Raw genomic sequence first — 20656 nt, 5'->3', positions numbered from 1 at the left:
TCCATTTCACCAGCACTGCATAAAATATGATTCCTCAGAGAAGAAAATTAGAATAAATAAATATGGTAAAAACATATTTTGTAACAAGAGTGAGAGTAATGGTGACATCACATGAACAGCTTATGTGTATCGGTGTGAAGGGAAACGGATGTCTGCAATGGTAAACTTGGTGATGGTTGGTTTTAATATGGCTGGTACACCAACAACATCTGTGAGTATGCATGTGTGTGTTAGGCTCCATTTTTAAAGGGAGAAATGAGAGGCTGAAACTGTGTGTGGTGTTACCTTCACCTGCATGGCTGTCCAGTGCTGCCTTCTGTGGTAGTCAGCCTCACTGTTGTTAAACAGGCCCTGTTAACTGGGAAGGACAGAAGAGAGATGAGAGGGGCAGAGTTCACAGGATGTAACAGCAGAAACTCTGTGTGTGTGTGTTTCATGAAGAACAGTGACAAAGGAAATAACAAGTAACAGTAAGTATTATTCTGGTAAGTATGACCCATCATGAATCCAACTCAATGAAAGCGGTCATACTTGGAACAGTAACAAACGTGATCGTTGTTAAACATCGCTATTAAGCCCATTATTGCGGTATTACTAATAGGCTGTCAACTCAGTCACATGGGTAATGATTAGCATATGTAATGATATACTATTAAACATGTTACAAAAAAAACACTGGCCATAACTTCCTTTTTCCTTTTATAAAATATTGATGATATTTTCTCTCTATGCTGAAAAAAAAGAAGCACATCTCATTGGTCCAAACCATGCAAATGTCCTCATTAAGACATGGTCAGTCAATACGGAAAATGTCAAGAACTTTGAAAGTTTCTTCAAGTGCAGTCGCAAAAAACATCAAGCGCTATGATGAAACTGTCACTCATGAGGACCGCCACAGGAATGGAAGACCCAGAGTTACCTCTGGTGCAGAGGATAAGTTCATTAGAGTTACCAGCCTCAGAAATTGCAGCCCAAATAAATGCTTCACAGAGTTCAAGTAACAGACACATCTCAACATCAACTGTTCAGAGGAGACTGTGTGAATCAGGCCTTCATTTTACATTTACGTTACTTTGGTCTGGAGTCCAAATTAGAGAATTTTGGTTCCAACCGGAGTCTTTGTGAGACGCGGTGTGTGTGAACGGATGACCTCCGCATGTGTATTTCCTATGTGTAAAACCCTTGTTGGCAATCACAGATGTCAGACGTTTCTTGTAGTTGGCCACCAGGTTTGCACACATCTCAGGAAGGATTTTGTTCCACTCCTCTTTGCAGATCTTCTCCAAGTCATTAAAGTTTCAAGGCTGACGTTTGGGAACTCGAACCTTCAGCTCCCTCCACAGATTTTCTATGGGATTAAGGTCTGGAGACTGGCTAGACCACTCCAGGACTTTAATGTGCTTATTCTTGAGCCACTCTTTGTTGCCTTGGCCGTGTGTTTTGGGTCATTGTCATGCTGGAATACCCATCCACAACCCATTTTCAATGCCCTGGCTGAGGGAAGGAGGTTCTCACCCAAGATTTGATGGTACATGGCCCCGTCCATCGTCCCTTTGATGCGGTGAAGTTGTCCTGTCCCCTTGGCAGAAAAACACCCCCAAAGCATAATGTTTCCACCTCCATGTTTGACGGTGGGGATGGTGTTCTTGGGGTCATAGGCAGCATTCCTCCTCCTCCAAACATGGCGAGTTGAGTTGATGCCAAAGAGCTCGATTTTGGTCTCATCTGACCACAACACTTTCACCCAGTTCTCCTCTGAATCATTCAGATGTTCATTGGCAAACTTCAGACGGCCCTGTATATGTGCTTTCTTAAGCAGGGGGACCTTGCGGGCGCTGCAGGATTTCAGTCCTTCACGGCGTAGTGTGTTACCAATTGTTTTCTTGGTGACTATGGTCCCAGCTGCCTTGAGATCATTGACAAGATACTCCCGTGTAGTTCTAGGGTGATTCCTCACCGTTCTCATGATCATTGCAACTCCACGAGGTGAGATCTTGCATTGAGCCCCAGGCCGAGGGAGATTGACAGTTATTTTGTGTTTCTTCCATTTGCGAATAATCGCACCAACTGTTGTCACCAAGCTGCTTGGCGATGATCTTGTAGCCCATTCCAGCCTTGTGTAGGTCTACAATCTTGTCCCTGACATCCTTGGAGAGCTCTTTGGTCTTGGCCATGGTGGAGAGTTTGGAATCTGATTGATTGATTGCTTCTGTGGACAGGTGTCTTTTATACAGGTAACAAACTGAGATTAGGAGCACTGCCTTTAAGAGTGTGCTCCTAATCTCTGCTCGTTACCTGTATAAAAGACACCTGGGAGCCAGAAATCTTTCTGATTGAGAGGGGGTCAAATACTTATTTCCCTCATTGAAATGCTAATCAATTTAGAACATTTTTGACATGCGTTTTTCTGGATGTTTTTTTGTTATTCTCTCACTGTTCAAATAAACCTACCATTAAAATTATAGACTGATCATTTCTTTGTCAGTGGGCAAATGTCCAAATCAGCAGGGGATCAAATACTTTTTTCACTCACTGTATATATATTTGTTTAACACTTTTTTGGTTACTACATGATTCCATATGTGTTATTTCATAGTTTTGATGTCTAAACCATTATTCTACAATGTAGAAAATTGTAAAAAAAAAAAGAAAAAAAAAAAAAACTTGAATGAGTAGGTGTTCTAAAACTTTTGACCGGTAGTGTACATACAGCGCATTCGGAAAGTATTCAGACCTCTTGACTTTTTCCACATTTTGTTACATTACAGCCTTATTCTAAAATGGATTGAATTCATTTTGTTCCTCATCAATCTACACACAATACCCCATAATGACAAAGCGAAAACAGGTTTTCACATAAGTATTCAGACCCTTTGCTATAAGACCCGAAATTGAGCTCAGGTGCATTCTGTTTCCATTGATCATCCTTGAGATGTTTCTACAACTTGATTGGAGTCCACCTTTGGTGAACTCAATTGATAGGACATGATTTGGAAAGGCACACACCGGTCTATATAAGGTCCCACAGTTGACAGTGCATGTCAGAGCAAAAACCAAGCCATGAGGTCAAAGGAATTGTCCATAGAGCTAAGAGACAGGATTGTGTCGAGGCATAGATCTGGGGAAGGGTACCAAAAAATGTCTGCAGCATTGAAGGTCCCCAAGAACACAGTGGCCTCCATCATTCTTAAATGGAAGAAGTTTGGAACCACTAAGATTCTTCCTAGAGCTGGCCGCCCGGCCAAACTGAGCAATCGGGGGAGAAGGGCCTTGGTCAGGGAGGTGAAACTAAGATTGAACTCTTTGGCCTGAATGCCAAGCATCACGTCTGGAGGAAACCTGGCACCATCCCTACGGTGAAGCATGGTGGTGGCAGCATCATGCTGTGGGGATGTTTTTCATCAGCAGGGACTGGGAGACTAGTCAGGATCGAAGGAAAGATGAACGAAGCAATGTACAGAGAGATCCTTGATGAAAACCTGCTCCAGAGTGCTCAGGACCTCAGACTGGGGTGAAGGTTCACCTTCCAACAGGACAACGACCCTAAGAACATAGCCAAAACAACGCAGGAGTAGCTTCGGGACAAGTCTCTGAATGTCCTTGAGTGGCCCAGCCAGAGCCCAGACTTGAACTCGATCGAACATCTCTGGAGTGACCTGAAAATAGCAGACAGAGCTTGAGAGGATCTGCAGAGAATGGGAGAAACTCCCCAAAAACAGGTGTGCCAAGCTTGTGGCGTCATACCCAAGAAGACTCGAGGCTGTAATCGCTGCCAAATGTGCATCAAATCCCAAAAATCATACAATATGATTTTCTGGATTTTTGTTATAGATTCCGTCTCTCACAGTTGAAGTGTACCTATGATAACAATTACAGACCTCTACATGCTTTGTAAGTAGGAAAACCTGCAAAATCGGCAGTGTATCAAATACTTGTTCTCCCCACTGTATATACATCATTGTATGCAAATCAAAGAAACACATTCTATTGGTCGCGTACACATTTTGCCGATTTTATCACGGGTGTAGCAAAATGCTTATGTTCCTAGTTCCAACAGTGCAGTAATACCTAACAATAGACACAAATCCCAAACATGTAAAGAAAGGAATAAAGAAATATTGAAATATTAGAACGCGCAATGTCAGAGTCCGGAATATAAATTTACATGTATGTGATGGTGTGTATAGACATAATGGACAGAATATGAATAGAAAAGGTGTGTACAGCAGTAGTTATAGGATGAGCATTCACTAAAATACAGTATATCCATATGAAGTGGGTAAAACAGTATGTAAACATTATTAAAGTGACCAGTGTTTAATGACGACGTACATAGAGCAGCAGTGTCTGAAAGGTTGAGAACTGGGTGGTTTCCGGCTAGTAACAGTGACTAAAGTTCAGGGCAGGGTACTGGGTGGAGGCCGGCTAGTGGTGACTATTTAACAGTCTGATAGCCTGGAGATAGAACCTGTTTCAGTCTCTCAGTCCCAGCTTTGATGCACCTGTACTGTCTCCACTTTCTAGATAGCAGGGTGAACAGGCCGTGGCTCGGGTGGCTGAGGTCCTTGATGATCTTCTTGGCCTTCCTGTGACACCGAGCGCTGTAGATGTTCTGTAGGGCAGGCAGTGTGCCCCTGGTGATGCATTGGGCTGACCACAGCACCCTCTGCAGAGCCCTGTGGTTGCGGACAAAGCAGTTGCCGTACCAGGCGGTGATTTAGCCCGACAGGATGCTCTCAATGGTGCATCTGTAGAAGTTTGTGAGGGTCATAGGGGCCAACCTGGATTTCTTCAGCCTCCTCCTTTTAGTAAATGCTCTTCACCACACTGTGTGTGACTGGACCATTTCAAGGTTGTTAGTGATGTGCACAGCGAGGAACTTGAAGCTTTTCACCCTCTCCACCGCGGCCCCGTTGATGTCCACGATCAGATCCTTTGTTTTGTTGACGTTGAGGGAGGGGTTATTATCCTGGCAACACTCCGCCAGGGCCCTCACCTCCTCCCTGTAGGCTGTCTTGTCGTTGTTGGTAAATCAGGCTTACCACTGTTGCGTCGTCTGCAAACAAGATGATTTAGTTGGAGACGTGCATGGCCACGCAGTCATGGGTGAACAGGGAGTACAGGAGGGAGCTGAGCGCACACCCTTGTGGGGCTCCCGTGTTGAGGACGTGGCTGATTTTCCTTTTATAATCCGTGATTGTCTGGAGTCCCTGCCACCTACGTCTCATGTCTGAGCCGTCGAATTGCGACTCCACTTTGTCTTTGCACTGATGTTTTGCCTGTTTTTTCCTTACGGAGGGCATAGCTGACTGTTTGTACTCGTCGATGTTCAGTCACCTTGCTGTGGTTAAATGCAGTGGTTCATGCTTTCAGTTTTGCGCAAATGCTGCCATCTATCCATGTTTGGTTTAGATAAGTTGTAATCGTCAGTGGGAACATCCTCTATGCACTTCCCGATGAACTCAGTCACAGAGTCAGTGTATACATCAATGTTATTCTCTGAGGCAACCTGGAACATATCCCAGTACGCGTGATCAAAACAATCTTAAAGCATAGATTCCAAATGGTCAGACCAACGTTGAACAGTCCTTACCACGGGTACTTCCAGTTTAAGTTTCTGCCTATAGGAAGGGAGGAGCAGAATGGAAGTGTGATCTGATCTGCTTTAGGGAGGGCGGGGGAGGGCCTTGTAGCCGTCCCGGAAGGGGGAGTAGCAATGGTCAAGAATTATTGATGAGCTAGTAGCGCAGGTGATGTATTGATTAAACTTCGGTAGAGTTTCTCAGATTTGCTTTATTAACGTCCCCAGCTACAATAAATGCGGCCTCGTGATATGCGGTTTCCAGTTTGCAAAAAGTCCATTGTAGTTCCTTGAGAGCCGTCGCGGTGTCAACAATGGGTATGCAGACCAGGTATTCAAAAAGGTTGCTCCGAAGTCTTGGTTGAATCTTTGCAATGCGCATTTCAGTCATCATGTGCTGTTTGAATGAACATTTCTAAAGGCTTTTCCAAAAAACCTCCCCAATTGAAATGTTGACTGCAAAGTAGTCCTACCTGGCAGAATGATATATTATGATGATTTGTATCTATCGATCAATGTTTTGCAAACTCTGCCATCACATTAACCTTCACCCTACTCGGACTGACAGATACTACAACAGCCCTATGCCTTACTTTGTGAGACTGCTTAAAGGGATACTTCGGGATTTTGGCAATGAGCCCCTTTATCTACTTCCCCAGAGTCAGATGAACTTGTGGATACCATTATTATGTCTCTGCGTCCAATGCTAAATTGCGTTAGCGCAATGACGAAGTCTATTGGTATATGCTAGCATGGTAGTAGTTACCAATAGACTTCAACTTCAATGCTAGTTCTACTAAGCAATATGGAATTGTTTTAAGATGGTCATACCATGGATCATTTAGCTAGCTAGTTGATTGAATTTTAGGACCCCTTTAGGTATCAAAAATATATAGCCCATAGAAACGCATTGAATAACATTCATAAATGGCAAAAAAAGACAGTCAAAAAATAAATCATAATGGTTCAAGTTTTGAAGTGTCTGTCCTATATCTAGGAGATGTAAGAATGCTCAATATTTGTTTTTGTTGGACATATTTAACCCCTTATTTTTGTTGGCACAAAACTACCTCCATACTTTCATTCATTTGTATGGGTCACCTTCAGACGAGTCCCGTGACACTTGTGGGGGTCGTAGGTGTCACGACATCTGCCAAGGCTGCCTCCCCTCCTTGTTCGGACAGGTTTCGGCGTTCGTCGTCACCGGCTTACTAGCTACTGCCGATCCCATTCTCATCACTCTACTTGTCATGTCTTGTCTTGTCAATCACACACACCTGGTGCTCATTCCCCTAATTAGTATGTGTATAAGTGTTCCCTCTGTTCCCCTTGTCTTTGTGAGTGATTGTTTCATTGTGAGAGCGAGTAGCTCGGTTGATCTACTCTTCCAGTTGTTATTGCCAAGGAATAGATAGATCGTTTTTTAATAGTAGTTTTGAAGCTGGGTGCGTTTTATTTATGTAAACAGAATAAACTCTGGACTTCGGTGTTTTACCTCCTGCGCCTGACTCCTTCATTCACACCTCGTCACAGTAGGCCAAACCGTTCGGACGCTACAGACGTTTTCTTGAGAAGACCAATTTTCGGGATGTCTCATGGTCTGACAAACACCACTGTAGCTCAGCCACCTTCCAACGCAGATGCGGAAGGCCGACATAAGTGGATGCGGTGGATTGGGACGCAGCCAATGCAAAAAAACAGAGCTACATCTTAAACTGACAGATTTTGTAAATGTACATTACTTAGATTGACATTGGCATTAATAGACTTAATGACTAAGTACATAGGGGAAAGTGGGGCTAAATGTAACATGGGTCAACTGTAGGGGAACTTGGGGTAAAACACCACCCTAAAAACAAGGGGAGGAGGAACCCCCACTGGATGGGCCATACCCAGTACAGTACGATTGTCAGAAGGACAAAGGACTAATCATGCATGCTTGGAAATTCAGGGAATGATGCAAATTTGGTGCCACATTTATTTGTACACAAAAACAAAACAAGTGTGTGCTATTAATTAAATGTCCTGTTATATACACAGTAATTAACTGGCTCAAGCCCTCAGAGAACTTGATGAATAGATTCATTATGTGGAGATTAAGTCTGCTCCTAATGTATTACATTTGTCTGAAACCAGCCTCTCCAAAAGTGCAGCAGTCATAGCCCAAAGCCTCTGCATTCTCTTCACCACCGGAATTTTTGTTTTCGCTTCGGTCTTTTCACTGAAACAAAATGTAAGAGAGAGTCAGAGCAATTTAGGAGAATGGAATGGAGTCTTAATTACATTGGGGTCCATTTATATGCACAAATAATCAGAGAATATACCATACCAATTTAAACTCAGCAAAAAAAGAAACGTCCCTTTTTCAGGACCCTGTCTGTCAAAGATAATTAGTAAAAATCAAAATAACTTCAGATCTTCATTGTAAAGGGTTTAAACACTGTTTCCCATGCTTGTTCAATGAACAATAAACAATTAATGAACATGCACCTGTGGAACGGTCGTTAAGACACTAACAGCTTACAGACGGTAGGCAATTAAGGTCACAGTTATGAAAATTTAGAGGAAACTAAAGAGGCCTTTCTACTGACTCTGAAAAACCCCAAAAGAAAGATGCCCAGGGTCCCTGCTCATCTGCGTGAACGTGCCTTAGGCATGCTGCAAGGAGGCATGAGGACTGCAGATGTGGCCAGGGCAATAAATTGCAATGTCCGTACTGTGAAACGCCTAAGACAGCACTACAGGGAGACAGGACGGACAGCTTATCGCCCTCGCAGTGGCAGACCACGTGTAACAACACCTGCACAGGATCGGTACATCCGAACATCACACCTGCGGGACAGGTACAGGATGGCAACAACAACGTCCTGAGTTACACCAGGAACACACAATCCATCAGTGCTCAGACTGTCCGCAATAGGCTGAGAGAGGCTGGACTGAGGGCTTGTAGGCCTGTTGCAAGGCAGGTTCTCACCAGACATCACCGGCAACAACGTCGCCTATAGGCACAAACCTACCGTCGCTGGACCAGACAGGACTGGCAAAAAGTGCTCTTCACTGACGAGTCGCGGTTTTGTCTCACCAGGGGTGATGGTCGGATTCGCGTTTATCGTCAAAGGAATGAGCGTTACACCGAGGCCTGTACTTTGGAGCGGGAGCGATTTGGAGGTGGAGGGTCCGTCATGGTCTGGGGCCGGTGTGTCACAGCATCATCGGACTGAGCTTGTTGTCATTGCAGGCAATCTCAACGCTGTGCGTTACAGGGAAGACATCCTCCTCCCTCATATGGTATCCTTCCTGCAGAATCATTCTGACATGACCCTCCAGCATGACAATGCCACCAGCCATACTGCTCGTTCTGTGCGTGATTTCCTGCAAGACAGGAATGTCAGTGTTCTGCCATGGCCAGCGAAGAGCCCGGATCTCAATCCCATTGAGCACATCTGGGACCTGTTGGATTGGAGGGTGAGGGCTAGGGCCATTCCCCCAAGAAATGTCTGGGAACTTGCAGGTGCCTTGGTGGAAGAGTGGGGTAACATCTCACAGCAAGAACTGTCTAATCTGGTGCAGTCCATGAGGAGGAGATGCACTGCAGTACTTAATGCAACTGGTGGCCACACCAGATACTGACTGTATTTTCGATAACATTTGCATTGATGTCAGAGCGATTAGAGGGACGATTAGAGGGAGTGCTGAGTACCAGACAGTTAGCAAGTTTGGTAGGCTACTAATGACCAGCAGCAGCATCAGAGCTTGCAGAAGCCTAATTACCATGACTAATCAGTCACGTGGAATTTGACTGCCTTCATGACACGTGACCGTCCGCAGTGTGCCGGTAATACGGTCACCGCAACAGCCCTAGCTGGGGATCGAACTCCCAACCTTCCAATCTCAGGGCGGACACTAACCGCAAGGCGGAGTTGGTACAATCAATGACTTGTGTCAACGTGAAGGGTGCACCTTGTTAACTACGTAAACAAAAGAGACAATTTGTCTACGTTTGGATTTACAGTACCTAAAATATACATCAGCAAAACACTCATAAATAAGTTGTAAAAGTTACGCGTTAAACGTAGCAGGCCTGTAATGCGGTTGTTGACAAGTGATTATGACAACTGTATTGGTATTACATACGAGCATTATAATCCCATTTTAGGCCCAAAATAGTGAAATTCACACAGCCTAAATGGCTAATGTTGATGTGCTGTGGAAAGATCAACCAATTGCTTAATCATTTCTATAGCACATGCCGCAGAATCCCATGGAATCTCCCTCGTAGCGGTGTTTACACCCATGGGGCGGCAAATAATTGGCCCAGCGTCGTCCAGGGTAGGGGAGGGAATGGCCGGCAGGGATGTAGCTCAGTTGATAGAGCATGGCGTTTGCAACGCCAGGGTTGTGGGTTCGATTCCCACGGGGGGCCAGTATGAAAAACATAATGTAGGCACTCACTAACTGTAAGTCGCTCTGGATAAGAGCGTCTGCTAAATGACAAAAAATGTTAGTTTTTTTAATGTACACCTACGACAGAAAATTCTGTCAATGAGTTTATTTTTTGGGTCGGGAGATCGCCAGTACAGTTAATTGGATGTAATTGACCCTGCCATACTGTGCAGCTCACAAACGTTCATTTTTTATGCACAACCTAACAATTATACAAAAGTGAGTTGTGATAATTTGGTGCATGCCAGAATTTGTAACTTTAAACAAGCGTCAATGACATATTGCAAAGGAGAACGCTTGATTAAGTGTAAATCCAGACTTTCACTTAGTTTCCTGCCCCCCCCTACTTGGCTGTCAGGTAATGTGTGGGAGGGAACTACTTTGAAGAATACAATAAATGGACTACAAGTATTTTTTATATGGATCTGCATTGAAATAATCCCCTATTCATACTGGTAAGTGGCATTGGCCTGTTCTTACATGCAGTCTTGTCCTCCTCTGCAACACTAAGGAGCCAATATTGGGTCTTCTGTTCATCTCCTAATGGAAAGGGACACAGCAAAACAAAAAGCTATTGTAAGGTTGGTGATGACCGGAGTTAAATCAGTGAAATAAAGAGCATAACTTGGCTTGTGGTAAATATGGATATACAGTATCAGAGGAGGCTGGTTGGAGGAGCTATAGGAGGATGGGCTCATTGTAATGGAATAAATGGAACCGTATCAAACATATGGAAACCACGTTTGACTCCATTTATTCAATTTTAGCCATTACAATGAGCCCGTCCTCATATAGCTCCTCCCACCAGCCTCATCTGGTATCAATCAAGGGACTTAAAGCCTGGACAGACAGGTAAAATGCATCAACACAGTACACATTCATCTATACCTCAAAAGTTAAACTAAATTTGACTTCAAAATAGAGTTTACGCCGATGGTTTGCGATTCAGCTGGCATGCACTGAAACGCGGTTCTGTGGTTTTCTTTTGCAAATTACTATGAATTAACTGACTGGGGACATGTATTGTGTGACAAGAAATAACTAGCAGGTCTATTACGCCCCTAGAATTTGTCCGTCCACAATTCAACTGTAGGAACATGGCGGCTCTCATTACCAGGCAACAGAAATAGCAGGCCGCTACTACTATAGAACAGATTGTTCTTGAGGAGATTACCTCTGCCCTCGACTTCCAATTAAAACCGGTAAGAATCATTGGCAGTGTTCACCGCTAAAGTGGCTACCTATTCAACCAAAGTGGGAAATGTGGAGAAGACAGCCAATGGTGCGACTCCATGACCTAGAAACAGCTCGAGCTAAGTTGGAAGGGATAATCAAAGTCCTAAAAGAGAAAATAGAATCACTCAAATCATTCTCGTAAATTAAAATGTACGAGTCACAGGTCTTGAAACTGGTGTGGAAGCGGGCAACCCAACTTCCTTCATGAGCAATCTTTTCTATGAACTGTTCGGGTAGGAGAAGCTGGGTCCCATGCCGCTGATTAACATTGCGCACCACACGGGTCAACTCCACAACAGCTCTCGCTGTATTGATTGTACGGATCCACAGCTTTAAGCCAAGCGGCGAATTGTTCGCCTTGCAGCGGGATCCAGGTGTCTGACCTATGCAGGGAAGAGGATCAGCATCTACCCAAACCTGAGTGACAAACTGCTAAAACAGAGGGAGACCTACAACCAGGTGAGATTCCAGCTACGCAAGCTAAACCTGAGATGCGGCTTCATCCACCCGGCAAAACCTCATTGACCTTCCAGAACATAATACACGATTTGCACTGCCAAGGAAGCTCAAGAGTTGTTGGAGAAGCATATGAAACCCAATTCACAACCGGACAAGCCGACAGATGGAACCCCATGACGGCTCATTCAGGTATGCTATCCATGCACAGTCATACAGCATAGCTTATGGCTATGATGCTGCCCTCAGCATAAGAAAAATGATGAGTACACCCCTCATGTTTGGGTAGAAGGAAGAATATGAATATTATTGCTGAGCCTATGTTCCAGGACATTTACACAGTGATGACACCATTCCAATTAATGAAGAATATATGGATCCTACTGCTATCCTATTTTTGACTGATAATGGATTAGGCTTGCATATGTTATATCTTTGTTTAAAATTGTATTTTGTTTATTACCCACCCTTACTTCGTAGGTGGTGGTGGTGTAGTTGTAGTAGGTATTTAATAATAATAATGGTGTAATAATAATAATAATAATAATGATACATAAACTCAAAATCACCATCCTTGGTAAAGGCGAAGACCACCAAAGCAGAATCACTTTCCTTAAACTATTCATAATGGAAAGAAAATTGCCTTTATTAATGTGTATGCTCCAAATTCATATGATCCTACGTTTTTTGATTCTCTGAACAGCATATTGTTAGAATTTACTGAATTCCAACTGGTTATTGGGACAGACGAATGCCATTCTGGACAAATCTAATAAGACCAACTACAATCCACAGGCAACCAATGCCCTTCAACATATACTCTCTGATTACAACATAATTGACGCATGGCGAGTTCATAACCCTAAAGCAAAAGAGTACACTTTCTATTCAAAAAGGCACAAAACATTCTCCTGAATCAATTTATACTATTATCTACTCCTCTATTTTCTTTAAATTAAGAAAATACAAATTCGACATATGACCCTATCCTCATGCCTATTACTGTCAGATACAAAATGTGACTAGTTTCAGGAAACTAGGCGTATGTCGCGCGTCACTACTTCACAGGAGAGCCATTTGAACGTAAATGTATTGTTTTATCAAAATTCGTTTTTTGGCAGAAATAATTCTAGAACATGTGAACTTTCATGTGCCTTTATAACACACTTGTATGCCATCTGTAAATATGAAAAACATTGTTAAATTACGAGCCTAGTTGGTTTAGCCATAGAAAAAGACAGGAACCTTCCCGCTAGCCATGATTGGCTGAGATAATGTGTGGGCTGGACATGCCGAGAGATGAGTTTGGATTGGTCTGCCATGTAGCACTCTTCTGTCTATAACATGAGCTGGTCAGTATGTGTAGGTAATCCTTTCTAATGTGGCTTTTTTGAACAATATCAAGTAATAGAACTGCAAAAAGCAAAAGTGTTGCACTCCGGTGGAATTAGAGTATGATAGCTAAGGAGACAGAGGGAGAAGCATACATCCATGTATAAGGGTAAGATAGTCTAGCTAGCTACATTTTCAGATATTACACGTTTCTAATTTTGTAAGAAAGTCGTTTATTTCAAGTTAAAGCGTACTGTTAGCTAGCTAGCTAACGTTAGCTGGCTGGCTCGCTAGCTAACGTTACGTGTATGATCTGTGTAGTAATATTATTCATATCTCAGAGCCATTGGCATTGCTAGTTATAGCCTAATGTTAGCTATCTAACATTGAACCTGTTTAGTTAGCTACCTGCAGATTCATGCAGGGTAGTAACGTTATGAGTTGGGATTATGGTTAATTGTTTAGCTAGCTACATGTCTAAACAAAAAGACTCCACTAAGCAAGTAACCATTTCAATAGAATATTCATGATGTCACTGCGACAACTGTCGATAGACGTAGCTGGTAAAACAACGCTCTGAGTTTACGAATGCCCAGAGCGCACACTGGCACTCCAGATTGAATTGATGAACACACCCGTAGTATAAACCAGCCTTTAGTCTTGAAATCTTTGGTTGTTTAGTACATGGCCTCCTTAAAGAGATGGGTGGGGCTAAGGCTTAAGAGGATGTGAATGACGCTGAATGGGTGTAGACAAAGACGAGCTCCAGTAGGTGTACCAAAACATTCAAGGGCCATTTTCTCAAAAAGTGAGGTTACAAGTTTATCAACTTTCAAAGCAGAATTACTTTCCCATTGTTCCTCAACTGCAGTGTATTACATATCATTATCTAGCTCTGTGTCTCTACTTTTATTCAATGTAAAAAACACAATTTCAAAGACCAAATCGAGCCTGTTGGTCACAAATGTCAGAATCTCCTAAAAGAGCCACAAGATGGACTGCAAAATCCATCTTTCTGTGAACAATTTGAAACTGAATTGAATTATACTGAACAAAAAAACGCAACATGCAACAATTTCAAAGATTTTACTGAGTTACAGTTCATATAAGGAAATCAGTCATTTGAAATAAATTCATTAGGCCCTAATCTATATTCACCAGCGCTCTATTTTGTTTTAGCTTTGCAACCAGCTCACTGTAGTTAAGCTTGAAAATGAGCTTTGGATTTCACATGACAGGGAATACAGATATGCATCCGTTGGTCACAGGTACCTTTAAAAATTATGGGCCTCAGGATCTTGTCACGGTGTCTGTGCATTCAAATTGCTATTGATAAAATGCAATTGTGCTCATTGTCCGTAGCTTATGCCTGCCCATACCATAACCCCACCATGTGGCACTCTGTTCACAACGTTGACATCAGCTAACCGCTCTCCCAAATGCCATACACGTGGTCTGTGGTTGTGAGGCCGGTTGGACGTACTGCTAAATTCTCCAAAACGAGTTAGACACGGTTTATGGTAGAGAAATTAACAGTAAATTCTCTGGCAAAGCTCTGGTGGACATTCCTGCAGTCACCATGCCAATTGCACGCTCCCTCTAAACTTGAGACATGTGTGGCATTGTGTTGTGACAAAACTGCACATTTTAGAGTGGCCTTTTATTGCCACAGCACAAGGTGCACCTGTGTAATGATCATGTTCAATTAGCTTCTTGATATGCCACACCAGTTAGGTGGATGGATTATCTTGGCAAAGGAGAAATGCTCACTAACAAGGGTGTAAACAAATTTGTGCACCAAATTAGAGAAAAATACGCTGGAAAATGTATGTGATCTTTTATTTCCGCTCATGAAACCAACACTTTACATGTTGTGTTTATATATTTTTGTTCAGTGTAATTCATAATGATTAACAAAAATTCAGTCGACGATCCTCATTTTATGGGATGCCATTAAAAGGTTTTATTAAAATTCTATTACTCTTCGGGCGCTAGTGCGCATGGAGTAGAAGCGTTCCCATAGATATCCTGTTCGCAAATTTTGAAATCTGTCATTTTTACCGTTTTATTTCCAAGAATGCCCCCCAAAATATATACACATTGTTTAGTATATTCCCCAGGCACTAACTAGCAGCGAAAAAGTGAAATATGGCGACGAAAACCAACAGAACATTTGTCAACTTAATGCTAAGTTGACAAAGGCCCAGGCCCAACAAGCAGCAGCTAGCTCCATTTTGAGTACTGATGACGACAACTCTCCAGATACCCAGCAACAAGATTCTGCCACGGCCATGTGTCAACAAATGAAAGAGGCTGTAATTCAAACTATTGAAAGGCTAGAAACAAAGTATGAGTCTCTCAAGACAGCACAGGCCGAACTGAAGGGCCGCATGGACACAGCCGATGAGGCCCTGTCTGATCATGACACCTGGATCAACGGCCTGGAAACCACCTGCGCAGAGCTTAAAAAGAAGAACGAGGAGCTCCAAGCCAAGGTTCTTGATTTAGAGGGCAGGAGTCGCAGGCTGAATATCAAACGAGGGGACTTTGGAGGACGAAGAACAAGGGAAACCCACAGAATTCGTGTCCAAGCTCATCTCTAAGCTGCTGGGCGATGACAACTTCCCAAAGCCCCTCATCATTGCCCGTGCACATCGCTCTCTACAGGCGAAGCCCTCACCAGGTGCCAAGCCGCATACCATAATCGCAAGGGTGCATCACTTCCAGGAAAAGGAGCTCATTCTACGACATGGACGACAGCAAGCTATGGAATACAAAGGCCAAAAAGGTTCTCATCTTTCCCGACTACACCATGGAGGTGATGGAGCAACGGCGAGCATTTCAAGATGTGATGCAGACCATGAGAGAGGCGGAGGTGAAATACAGCCTGCGTTTTCCAGCCAAGCTACATGTCCATCACAATGGCATTACAAGAGTCTTCACCAAGCCCGAAGAGGCTGCAAGCTATGTGTCAAAACTACAGCAAACCCCCTGAAAGGGTGAAATCACTCGCCACAAATTTTGGGGATATTGACTGAGCAAACAGTTTCTTCATGAACGGTAACGTATTCATTTATTTTCCAACAACCACTGGAGAGGGCTGTTAGTTAAGTCTGACTGTTGTTAGCGTGCTAGCGTAGTATTGGGTCTGTTCTAGCCATCATGCCCGGCGGTCCTCATTTACATGAGATGGGGAGAACAGTGCTTCATTTGGGAAATCAGTGGGGAGGGCGGGTTTCTCTGGGGTCGGTTACTGTGTTTTGTTTTTGTTTTCTGCTGCCAGACAAGTTTTATTTGAATTCGTACATGTTGAAGATGTTATATTTGAAATGCCCTTGGATATAAATGGCAGGAAACGATCATGGGAATCAGTCAGATGTTAAAGGTGTCACAGTCTTGTGGAATGTGCACGGTCTTGGGCATGCGAGCAAAAGGGGTATGGTATTTAAGCACTTGAAGTCACTTGGTGCTGACATTTTCCTGCAAGAAAGGCACATAAAGGCCACCGAGCAGCGGCATGTGAGATCCAACTGGATTTCCCAAGTTTATCAATCACCCTTCTCTTCCAAGGCTAGAGGTGTTACTATTCTCTTTTGTGAAAACATCCCTTTTCAACTCTTGTCCATGTCTACAGACCCACACGGTAGGTACATCATAGTATCAGGGAACATTAACTCTTTCCCTGTCACCCTATTGAACATCTATGGCCCAAACATTGATGACCCACATTTCTTTCGTAATGTTTTTGATTTACTCCCAGACCTTAGTACCACTAATCTAATAATCGGAGGTGGTTTTAATTGTTACCTTGATCCGTATCTTGACAGACTGTCTACACGTACTCCACCAAATATCACATCTGTCCAAGTGCTAAATAATCTTATAAAATCCAGGAATCTAGTGGACATCTGCAGACTGCAACATCCCACAGACAAAGACTACTCATTCTACTCTCAAGTTCACAAGTCTTATTCTACAATCGACTACTTCCTAATAGATTCCAAGTTGATACCCAATGTGCTCAATTCGAAATACCATAGCTGTTTAACACTTTTTTGGTTACTACATGATTCCATATGTGTTATTTCATAGTTTTGATGTCTTCACTATTATTCTACAATTTAAAAAATAGTAAAAAATAAAGAAAAACCCTTGAATGAGTAGGTGTCCAAACTTTTTACTGGTACTCTATATAAAAACGGGTTACTCAACTCAGGGCTCTATGCGTTCTATGGAAAATAATTGAATTCCGAGGAAGGTTAGTGCCACTCCGCGTCACACCTTCCACGTCATGCATTATTTTCTATAGAACACATTGATTATCCCTTACATAAGCTACAAGGTAAAGATGTATTATTCTAATTCCAAATATATAAACAGGAAAATTATAAATCAAAAACTCATTTCTGACCTGAGAACTGAAGGATTGACCGAACGGGTCTGTTTTCAATTTGAAATTGTCAATTGAGAGCTCTGCAATACACTGCAAGCGCCATCGTTGGTCGTAAATTGGGAATTTGCTTGTTGGTGACAATTGCTTACCTATGTTCATAATTACAAACTGGGTAGTTTGGGACCTGGATGCTGAAAGCAGTGGTATATCAGACAGGGGTATAAAGCAAAATTACTTGTTCTAATTATGGTGGTAAGCAGTTAATAGCAATAAGGCACCGCTGTGGTTTATGGCCAATATACCACGGCTAAGGGCAGTATCCAGGCACACCACATTGCGTTGTGTATAAGGACAGCCCTTAATCGTGGTATATTGGCCCTATACACAGTGTATAAAACATTAGGAACACCTCTTTCAATGACAGACTGACCTGGTGAAAACAGGTGAAAGCTATGATCCCTTATTGATGTCACTTGTTAAATCCACTTCAAAATCAGTGTAGATTAAGGGTAGGAGACCGGTTAAAGGAGGATTTTTAAGCCTTGAGACAATTGCGACATGGATTGTGTATTTGTGCCATTCAGAGGGTGAATGAGCAAGACAAAATATTGAAGTGCCTTTGAACGGGGTATGCTAGTAGGTGCAGGCGTACCGGTTTGAGTGTGTCAACAACTGCAACGCTGCTGGGTTTTTCACACTCAACAGTTTCCCGTGAATATCAAGAATGGTCCACCACCCAAAGGACATCCAGCCAACTTGATACAACAGTTGGAAGCATTGGAGTCAACATGGGCCAGCACCTGTGTAACGCTTTCGACAACCTTGTAGAGTCCATGCCCCGCGACGAATTGAGGCTGATCTGAGGGCAAAAAGGGGATGCAACTCAATATTAGGAAGGTGTTTCTAATGTTTTGTACACTTGGATGGCCATATACCACAACTCCAGGCCTTATTGCTTAATTATATCATAGCATATTATTTTCAAAGATACATTACTGTATTTCTTACTGCATTTCTTGCTCAGAACATTATTCATCCGCTCAAGAGGTGCCATGGTGATTTAATTTTAAAAAGTAAGACGCCAAAAGCATAAGTGGCCCCCCCTAATCTGATAGTGGTGTGGCAGATGCCAAGTTTACCCCATGGTTCAGGTGCCTATGAGTGAACACGCCCTGAAGAGTAAATAATGCAAGTGGAATTAAAATAGACTAAGCAGAATCCATCTTGGGGTGACCACTGTTGTCTAGCTGCCTGTTTGTGGTGCATCCATAACAGAACCTCAGTCTGACAGGCCTGCAGGTGTTCTCTTGCTTTGCGGCTAGCTTTAAAACGTTTCTCCACATCACTGTTGACTATGGAGAAACTCACCCAAACATTTCACCAAAATCACCATTGAGTTCTCATCCAACAAGAGGTACACTGACCTTCCCCACAGAGGTTCTTGCAGGTTCGGGCCCTGAGTGATGGAGCCCTACTTTTGTGATATTTGGGGGCCTCTTGGAAGTGGTCTGTTCCAGAAATTGATGCGTCCATCTCCACCTGGCGATGCCGCCGTGACTTCGAGGCCTGTGGATAAACATAAAATGATCAATCAGTTGACCTACAGGTGAGCTGAAAAGTAATTGCTCAGATTTTTTAGCACATTGTGCGCCTTTTAGCGAGAGGAAAATGTTGCCCATAATTTGCTATTAATAAAACACATTTTTCTTTGAACACATGCATAGCCATTAAAAAGTGGTGTAAGAAAAACTATGTATTGGACCAGCGGTGTCAAACTCAATTCCTGGAGGGCTGTATATCTGCTGGTTTGTCATTTTCTTTCAGTTAATGTCCAATTATGACCCAGACAACCAGGTGAGGGGAGATCCTAACTAATCAATAAAGCACTAGGGAGGAGCAAAAGGCCGCAGACACTCTGCCCTAAAAGACTGGAGTTTGACAGATATGCATTGGACACTTAAACAACAGTGGCACTTGAAATGAAGTGAGAGAATCGCTTCTTGTTCAGCAGACCTCTGCAAGATGCCCGTATGATTTTGTCTTGATGGATGCCAGAAGCTGTGCCCTATTGGAAGACTGGACAAAAAGAGAGAGCTTATTCAGGAAAGGATAAGACCTTCAATGCTTGTAATGTCACCATCTGGCCAACGGTGGTCCTCACTAGTGTTGATGTAAAACCATTGCACACTCCCAAAGGGTTTCTTAGTTTCAGTTAGTCAATGTACTATATTCTAGCAATGTTACTACAGCAGCAAAACAAGCACTGCTGTGCAAAAGGCTTTCTAGCATTTTTAACAGTATGCCAAGTTCCCAAATAGTCATAACCTAGTTATTTCATTACAGTACAAAAAATGGATAACTATGCTAAAGCTTAAGGCTTACCTCGACCTGCTGGGCTTTTTCCTCAGCAGCAACCAAGTGGTCTGCATCTCCACGGTCCTAAGCGCAACAAAAAGCCTAGTTTAAAATCGCACCCAGTTTCTGGGCTCAAATATTTATTATTCAGAGTAGAAATGTACATTCGATGCATTCTCAACAAAACACTACTGCATTGAAATATGCTTTCTCGCTGCGCTATAAGATTGTTATTTTTACCAGTTCCTGGTTTTGATTGAATAACCCAAGTTGTACACAAAATAAAACTGTTGTAAGTTATTGCTGTGCCAACACACAAGCACGTGTCACAGCCAAAATGTCCTATCTCCATCGGTGACAGTGTCACAACAGCGCTATACAGAATGGAGAAACTAACTATAGAACAAATCACAGGTTCTGAACTAAGCAGACAACATAATGCTTATACTTCACTCCTGAACCCATAGACATTTCCGTTCATAGTACTGTACTATGGTTGTTTTAACAGCAAATCAATTAACCGGTTCATTTTAAAACGATTGTCTTACTCTTAACCATAAGGATTGAAAATAACAGCTTTCTTGATATCACAGTTACATTGTGACCCCTACATATTGCCCATTGGAGAGCCTCACCTCATGCCTGTCCTGCCAGTGGAGGAACTCGAGCACACAGCTGTGCAAGCGGGCCGGCAGGTCCTGTTGGGTCACTGCAATGGATGACCTCTCCAAGACGGACGCCTTCAGCCGCTCATAGTGACCCTGAATGTTGGCCACCTCCTATGTGCAAAACAAAACACACACACTTGCCAGACAACAGTCTGATATGCTAAATGAATCCAGAAGGACATTCAGTGTGAA

The 20656-nt window shown here is 43.0% G+C and overlaps 1 protein-coding gene across 2 annotated transcripts in view; it reads right to left on the bottom strand.

Annotated features, from left to right (window-relative positions):
- Window positions 1-7562: 7562 nt before the first annotated feature.
- The window catches only part of snapc1a (small nuclear RNA activating complex, polypeptide 1a), a 39347-nt gene continuing 26253 nt past the window's right edge, over window positions 7563-20656 (bottom strand). For both annotated transcript variants that reach the window (XM_084151434.1, XM_084151435.1), the window contains 6 exons: window positions 20432-20575; window positions 19824-19880; window positions 19455-19517; window positions 18866-19007; window positions 10505-10564; window positions 7563-7802 (listed from right to left, as the gene is read on the bottom strand). In XM_084151434.1, coding sequence (XP_084007560.1) covers window positions 7765-7802; window positions 10505-10564; window positions 18866-19007; window positions 19455-19517; window positions 19824-19880; window positions 20432-20575 — 504 coding nt within the window. In that variant the 3' untranslated portion in view covers window positions 7563-7764. The remainder of the gene's footprint in view (window positions 7803-10504; window positions 10565-18865; window positions 19008-19454; window positions 19518-19823; window positions 19881-20431; window positions 20576-20656) is intronic.

This window comes from Coregonus lavaretus, assembly GCF_964263955.1.
Source record: "Coregonus lavaretus genome assembly, chromosome: 33".
Lineage (NCBI taxonomy): Eukaryota > Metazoa > Chordata > Actinopteri > Salmoniformes > Salmonidae > Coregonus > Coregonus lavaretus.
This window is presented reverse-complemented; position numbering and strand designations above follow the sequence as displayed.